Raw genomic sequence first — 8753 nt, 5'->3', positions numbered from 1 at the left:
GCTCACCGAGTCGGATCAATAACTCCAGGAATGGGCATTTGCCGGTTGGCAAAGTTGCTCTGTGCGGAGTAGCCTGTTTCTGGTCTTCTAGTCGGAAACGAAAGCGGAAGTAGTCTACGCTTGTAGGAATTCCGCCCAGATCTGTTCTTGTGACCTTTTTCATAAGAATCCACAAATTCCATTTGAAAGCTGAACAATCGCATCTTCTTCTAGAATAGCTCAATCTTATTTAGAACAATTAAACGGATTATCTTTATAACAAAATTTTAAACTTCAAAGATTTATATTCATTTTGCAACTTTGTTTACTTGTCGAGCATTGAATTATATTTTAAAAATAACAGAAATGTATATTAAAATTAAAAATATTAAAATTAATTAAAATGATTATTGGAATATTTATTTGATTATTGGAGTATTTATTGGAACATTTTATTAACAGAATATTATACAGAGTATTTTCCAGAAATCGTGGTACGAGAAAGGAGTAATTAAACATAAAAAAATAAATCAGGAACATAAAATAAAATTTTTTTATGAGACTTTGTTTTCAGAAAAATTGACTTTAAATATTCACTGGGTACGTGAATCCCGCTGTAGACTACAATCTCGGTTCATGTTTGCGTTTATCGTATTAGATAATCGAGAATACCTATATAGCCAAATAATTTATAAAGTAATAAAATTCATATATGATAAATTTTATTACTTTATAAATTGTTGAAGATAATTGCTTCAAAACAATGAATTTAGAAAAATTTTATTCTACGCTCTCAACTTATTTTTTCTTATAGAATCATTCTTTTCTTAGGTAAACGATTTTCACACATTCTATATATTTTTCAGCTAGCATTTTTATAACTTTACGTATATTTGATAAAATGTATGTATAATATTATAGAAACGCTGAAGGCTTTGATAATTACTTTTGATTTGAATTTTTAGAATATGTAGTAATCACGATTGCCGGTCGTAAAGCAAGATACACAGTCTGACAGAACGAATTGCTTTCTCTGGTGCAGTTATTTCTAACGATCCGATATATTACTCCGGCCACGTGTTTGTCATGATAGAGTTCGCGTGAAATTCCCACCGTGTGTTATAGATTTCTTCATCTTGGCAATTAAACAGAAAGAGAAATAAAAATATATCCGTCGGGAATATTTTTTGGAAACCTATGTTTCTTGACAGAATATCAATATTTTTTGAGAAGAAGGACAAAAAAAAGATGTTGTAGATGTACAGATTAATGAAGAGTAATGCTGAAATATCTAAAAATTTTCTCAAATTTAACTAAAATCGCACGCAATACACATAATGTATAATAAACTATTTTTTACTTAAGTGTGATTTCACTCAGGCTATCATATTTATGCATGCGAAATATTATTTTAAAGTTTATTTCGTGTCTCCGACCGAGTTAATTACTCACAGCTACGATGACGTGATCAACCGAAAGTAATTTGATCCACTTCTAAGTCACATACTGTAAATTGAAAATGAAATTCATAATTTCATAAAAGCTTTTATCTTGGCCAACAAATTATTCCAACCCACTCTAGAAAATTATTTTTAATGGAATTTATTTCTAGAATCTGACGACACTCTATGTCCTTTTAAATAGATATTTATATCGATTTAAATAAATTCGTATTTGCGACAGAACATTATTCTAATTTTAAACTGATACGTAATCTTTATGATAAGTATCGCAAAATAATGTGCTATATGCCCGTAAGGATGACTGAAATATTTACTTCAAGAAAAAAGTCACTGTTGAATCCGAATGTAAATTACTGATGTTCTACAATGATGCCATAACACAATGATTAATGATGAATGAAACCAAGAGAAATTGCAATAATGCATAGAATCTAAAGATCGATACACGCTTCCGATCTGACGATTGTAAGGCGTAATTGTTAGGCCCGCTTAAGAATCGTTGCTCCTTTAGTCATCATTCCTTCAAACACGGATTTCTTGTTTCGTGAAGTAATTTTACAATGTTACTCACCAAGGTCAATCGACGTCGATTCACAGCAATACAATCTATTTCGTAGCTCCGTTTATGATCGTTCGCGTGTCTACCTCCGTTTATGTTCAACTCTCAACCACTTTTACCCTCTGCTCCTTAAAGTCTACGCTGATCGAAATCACGCTTATGATTGTACGCAGTCAGTCGTGATGTATCGCATATTTGTGATATATCATATATGCAGGATATGAGGGATTGTTGTAAGACTCATCTGAAAATTGATTATTTGTTTCTAATGTATGAGGAATAAATTAATGGGATTTTTTAAGCGGAACACATTTTTTTCTCGAATTTTTTTACGTAACAAACAATGATATTTCAATATTATAATTCTGAATTTTCAAATAAAAAACTCGATTTTGCAAATTTTCTAAACTTACTTCGAATATTTCACGAAAATTAAATTTGAACAATTTTTATTTTTTATAGAGATAAGAAGGAATCTTTTTTATAATGAATAGAAACAGGTGAAATATTTTTCATTTTTATTTAAAATTATTTCAAAACTTTCTATTATTTAATCGTTAAACTGTATCTATTCATCACGCACATTATTGCACTGAAAAAAATTTCTGGTTAAAAATGAACAAATCGGAAGATTTTGATCATATCAATCAGAATTTTTTTTATCTCAATTAGAATTATGATGGATTCAATCTGAAAATTATGATTTGTCTTATTTTTAATGTAATTCAATTAATGCAACCAGATTTTTTCCAATGTGTCTATTCACCGATAGACTCGCACTTACAAAATACCGTTGGTAATTGCTGTCGGTCTGATTGCTGTAATCTCATCGTCAGCACGTAATATCTGTGGCACGTAGAGAACAGGTTGTAATTTACAATTGAAAGCTGTCGTCATTGCACGCATTGTAGAATTATATCGAAATAGACACATATAACTGTGTCGAATGTCTATATCATATTCAGCTATGAATTATTCATAGCATATTTAAATGTCGGAAATTTTTAGATATTCTAATTTCTGATGCTAATAAATAAAAATTGTGTTAAACATCCCATTAAAAGAATTCTTCTAAAAGTAATGGAATCGTTAAAATATAAATAATACTGCAGAATAGAATACGTATTGAATAAAGTTTTCCATTAGCTTCTCTATTGGTTTTATATTAATTATTAATTTATTATAAAAATGTATATTAATTATTAATTTATTATTGCAACTAATATTCATTAAGTTTCTTGTATTGATACAAGATTAATCTTCTTTTTATAAATAATAAATAATTAAAATAATATTATACATTGTGTGCAAGTGTTTCTATAAAATATTATATTCTAGGGTAGTTTCTCTCTTAGATTATCTTAAATATAATTCGATTTTTTAATTATTTTTGTAATTGAAGATAAAATTGTTTTTTCTACATTTTTCCTTTGGTATAAAATTTAATATTGGAGCTACTTTCCGTTAGCTCGCTTTTAGTACAAAATGTATTTTCTTCTGGCACATCTCCGATATCTTCTCCGTTGCTTTTATCATGCGCGTACATCGTAATGCAGTGTCTCTAGTAGTATGAGACAAAGGTAGCCCTCGTCTGACACGCTGCGACATTCATTCACATTGTAGCGGCATTGATGTCGATCGCTTGATCGTAAACCTTCACGAAGACTCGTTGGTCACATGTTTACGCAACAGGTTTACGGGGAACCATATTGATCAAGGCGAAGTTGAGGTATACCCCATAAGAGTACGTGAAAGAAATCAATATGGATTCGCAGCAAACCGCGAACAGTGTGGTCGAACCTGCTTCGAGCCACGGAGAAACTATGGTAAGCAATATAGAACAAGATACATAAACTGAACGTACGACGATCATTAATAAAGAATCTATGATAGTGATTATATATTCATACATCTTTTATATTGACATCTAATTCTAATAAATGAGCTTGATCTCGTTATGATTAAAAAATTTACTTCTTTGGGAAAAAAATGAGGATTTTGCGTTATGTAAACATAACATCGAAGTGAATGCATCGCGAAAGTCAATTCGTTCGTGGTTTGATCCTATAATGAGCCGAAAACGGTGGCAGGCACGGTGAAAATGGCATGACGAGACGTCACCGATCCGCATTATCAAAAGATCGATAAACTCAGGGCCACTATTTCACGAATTTCAACTCGCGTCAGCGACTGTAGTTTCTCTCGCAGTTTTCACATTGTTATCATAGTACATTTTAGTGTGCGGATTAACCTGCAACACGAAATGTCGCGTTAGAAACTAACGAAATTGAATTATGAAAATACTGATAATGATAGCAAACAATTGCTAGAATGTAGCGATTGTTTGCTATCAACCTTAAAACGCGTTATTCGAAATTGACAACGAGAAGGTCAATGATGGTTTTGTGTCGGAAGTTAGGGTTACAAGATGATGCAGAAAATTGAGTCGTTTATAGACTCGCAATTTGAATCGTGGCATAACGAAAAGATCAATGGTACTAAGGTCAAGGTTAATTTTGTCGATCAATTTGTGCCTCGTTGCACCAATAACCTTCGGTTTTTTCATATGCCAATGTCACTCGAGATTATCTCGCATCGCGAACGTTTTCGGTGCCAAACTGCGCGTTTTAGATCCTACTGCATGTTGAATTAAGGTATCATAATTCATTTAAATCTATCTAACAAAGAAGAGATAAAATCGACGTTTAAATGAAGGCAGAAAACTTGGAATTAATTGAATATATATTCATTCATTTCCTGAATACTTTCAAGCAGCGTCATTGAGATCAGATTTTGACGTCAAAAACGCATGAATATGTATTTGTACTCACGATAATAAAAAATGTGCCTGTGCTAGTTTAAAGCAGATCTTAGATACTCAATATTATTATACAATTATTTTGTTAATATTTCTTTTAAATAATTCAAAAAAAACAAACAGTATAGTAATATCACCTCCTATAGAAGATTATTTGTTATTGTATAATATTTGATATTATACAATAATATGGATTGTTAATAAAAAATCTAGATTGCTTAAACAATGCCCTTTAAATTGATAATGACTATGTCTAATAAAATGATCAAAATTGATTTCAACAGATTATGACATCTTCAATTCCTGCTTCATAAGTTTTTTAAACCATGAAGCACTGCAATCATAACAATATTCGGGCAAAAATTCAGAAAATTTTATAGAATATTCAGTATTTAATTTTTCATAAATAAAAAAAATAAATAGCTTATGATATAACATACCACAGAGCTCCAAGCTCGTTTATTTTCTGTCAAACTGACAATTTATCATAGAGACTCACTGACGAATACATATTTCCGCACAGATTCCGCACAGACAAATGCTATTCTTCCACAGGTGAAGCCAAACGCTCCTTTACCACAACAAGGATTTCAGGCGCGACCACAAGGTGCCCCTTCGTCTCCTAGAAATTCAATAAATAATGGTTCTATAGGCGCACCTCGACCTGGACCACCATTACGGCGATTGGACAGTCGTTCTACTTTAGGTCCACCACCAGCCTCGGGTCAATTCGTGCAGCTTAGGCCTTACGGTCCGCCAAGACCACCGGGAGGTTCTTTCCCTCCAAGATCACCGCAGACCGGCCAGTCCTTGCCTCCGCAGAATCCGCTATTACCTCCTAATCAACGTTTTGTGTATTCTCCGGGAATCCGAGGTCCCCCGCCACAAGGAGTAGGAGGTCAAAGGCCACCCTTCGTCGTTAACCAACAAGCGTATCAAGCGCAGCAACAACAGCAACAGCGAGGTGGTAACGATCCACGATTTCAACGACCGGACGTTGCTCCTTCGCAAAACGAACCTCGAAGACCTAGCCAAGAATCTATTTTCCCACGCCCACAGTTATTGAGAAATGATTCATTGATAAGCTTACAACGACAGCATCTTTTATCAAACGAGGAAATCAAGCAACCGACACGACCACGTATTGTTATCGAAAAGATGGCAGACATTAATGAGACAACTGCTGATAAACCGGAGGGCTATCTGCAAAGAAAGAAGTCCGATGTTCGTGAGAACGGCGAGAACGACGACGACGATGACGTTGTGATGGATAATAACAAGTCGCCGCGACACAATGGTGATGGTACTTCTGAAGAATTGATGAATGGATCCAAATCACCTTCAACCCCAAGAAAACTCGATGATGTTAGTAGACCCGCGAGCCGTCCGGGGACGGCTACTATCGAAAATAAGGTAGAACAAATGGATGACAAGCAAGACATATCCTCAAGACCGATTTCTGCTAACATCGATAATACGGCAACGCTTATTTCTCAAAGCAGACCATCTTCCACAATAAATAATGATAAAGAAGAAAAAAAGGAGGAACAACTCGCTGATAGATCGCCATTAAAAGAGATTGATGCTGCATCCGAAGAAATAAAAAAGCCCAGTAGTTCATATAATAACGATGCACAGAATATCGAACAGAGTCTGAAGACTCCTCCGAAATCTTCAGACAATTCGCGGTCTGTCACTTCATTCTATTTGGACACTCCTCAGAACGCGGAACAAAACAGAAGTCCGGATAAATCGCGTTCTAGCACTCCAGCCCGACTAGAGCCGGCTGGAAACGCGGAACAAGAACCAAAGACTCCAGTCAAGACTCCTGATAAGTCGCGTTCGAGCACTCCAGCCGACTTGGAATCATCCGGAAACGCGGAAATGAAATTGACGACACCGGAGTTGAAAACGCCAGATAAATCGCGTGCGAGTACCCCGGCTTCGCAGTTGGCGTCATCTCCGAATGCGGAGAGAGAGCTGGAAACCGCGGCAAGAACACCCATCAAATCACGTTCGAGCACACCACAAGCTGGAATAGACTCGATCAACATCGAAGCAGATAAACCCTCCGAGAATCCGCATCGCGACAAATCCGCCGAAAGCACTCTGCGGGTGAAAGAGTCCAGTAGACTAGCGTCAGAGTTGAGTTTGACGAGCGAGAAAGGCAACAAATCACCGAAGTCTCCGAGATCACCCACACCAGGGAATCGAGACAAACTCTCGGGGTCGATGTCACCCGAAGATATAAAAGGCTTCGATAACGGACAGCTGAGAACGCTGTCTTCCAGTCGTAGCCCTCGATTACCGAAATCACCTGTCGATAGCGAAAAACACATGGAGGACGAGAAAAAGACGTTCTTCGTCGAAGATTCAGTTACCGATGAAAAAGCGAATAAAACGTCAGCAGTGTCAAAGCCCACCACTCTAATAGTTAAAACTTCAACATCGGAAAAACCAAATGATGAGAAGGCGGAGAAGAAACCTGCGGAGAAAAAAGGTCCTTGCGCGTTCATGCGCAAATTGAATAAAAAAAAGATTATAATTATTTACTTCGCAAATGTCAATTTGTTCAGATTCTCTTGCTTCATAAAGATTCAGAGCAGCTTTTCGTTCATCCTCTCCAAAAATTTGATATATTATAAAATAATTATAAAACTAATCTCAAATAAGTTCTATTTCTATCTACAGTATATATTTAAAATTAGCTGTCGTTAAAATGGAAAATATTTTAAAATTTATTTAAAACAAATTAATAATTTTACGAATTACTCCGATTCTATATTCGAGACTCTTGAGACTTTGTTTCGGTGCGACACAATTCTGACGTATGCATATTTTTAACTGATTACGTTGTAGTAATATATTGTTCTTTTTCCTCACAGCAGTCCAAAACGGTAGAGGGAGAGAATCAGTTAGTGGGGTAAATATCTAAAATTACATTTATATCTGTCTTTTCCTTCTATTTTTATATGTCGTAGTATCAAAAATATCTCTTTCCGATATATTAAAATTGTTTCAAATAGGCACAGAGTACGAATGGAGATGACAAAAGATCGAACGCTGGGTCGCCTACGAAATCCGCTAAATCATTACCGAAAACTCCTGACACACCTACGTCGACCACTCAAGATAAAAAAAGTAAGTATTTCTTGTTTTATATTAATTTAGAAATAGGTTACTTTATACTTTGCATAAACAAAGTCTGACATACGCTATCAACGCTGAAGCACTTGATAATTATCCTAATATCTTAAAAGTTAGTGCTCGTTTCATATAAATAAAATTGCATCTCTTTTACATTGCTGAGAAATTGGACTGAATGCCATAGAAAAAATTAGAGTAAGGACAATGTTTAAAAAGTCATATTATATTAATGTAACGTGTGTCCAAACGATTTTGTTTTTTAATCCTGCAGAGGTGCCGATGAATAAAGTTCAAGTTGGCGCTGCGCCCTCCCCGAACCTGAAGACTGTACGATCGAAGATCGGTTCTCTAGACAACGCGAGTTACAAACCGGGAGGCGGTAAAGTGAAAATTGAGAACAGGAAGCTGGACTTCAGCAAAGCGCAACCGAAGATCGCTGCGAAGAACGAGAAGTATGCGCCCAGTGGAGGCGATAAAAAGGTTGATCCTTTTGATTCCATATTAAATTAAGCATTTAATTAGCGATAAAAATATTTTTCATGTTTCTACCAACATTTAGTTTAATTTTAATCTTGATTTAACTAACTCTTCATTTTTTTTCTCTCTAGTTCTGAGAATTAGAAAAAGATAAAGAATAAGTTGAACCAAGATTAATCTACTTGATAGAAACAAGCATTAGAAAATATTTCTATTTTTCTCTTCGATGTTCGTCAGATATCAAAAATAGTATCAAAAATTGAATTGGTGACTTATTCCGATGACTTTGAATTTCAAAGCTTTGGCATTA

At 34.9% G+C, this 8753-nt stretch overlaps 1 protein-coding gene across 3 annotated transcripts in view; it reads left to right on the top strand.

Annotated features, from left to right (window-relative positions):
• The first annotated feature begins 3736 nt into the window (after nucleotides 1-3736).
• LOC108689965 (microtubule-associated protein 2) overlaps nucleotides 3737-8753 on the top strand; it is a 9610-nt gene continuing 4593 nt past the window's right edge. For 2 of the 3 annotated variants that reach the window (XM_018196985.1, XM_018196983.1), the window contains exons 1-5: nucleotides 3737-3827; nucleotides 5375-7319; nucleotides 7705-7742; nucleotides 7846-7960; nucleotides 8238-8446. In XM_018196985.1, coding sequence (XP_018052474.1) covers nucleotides 3765-3827; nucleotides 5375-7319; nucleotides 7705-7742; nucleotides 7846-7960; nucleotides 8238-8446 — 2370 coding nt within the window. In that variant the 5' untranslated portion in view covers nucleotides 3737-3764. The remainder of the gene's footprint in view (nucleotides 3828-5374; nucleotides 7320-7704; nucleotides 7743-7845; nucleotides 7961-8237; nucleotides 8447-8753) is intronic. The other variant, XM_018196984.1, reaches the window with a different exon arrangement.

This window comes from Atta colombica, unplaced genomic scaffold (genome assembly GCF_001594045.1).
Source record: "Atta colombica isolate Treedump-2 unplaced genomic scaffold, Acol1.0 scaffold288, whole genome shotgun sequence".
NCBI classification, from domain to species: domain Eukaryota; kingdom Metazoa; phylum Arthropoda; class Insecta; order Hymenoptera; family Formicidae; genus Atta; species Atta colombica.
This window is presented reverse-complemented; position numbering and strand designations above follow the sequence as displayed.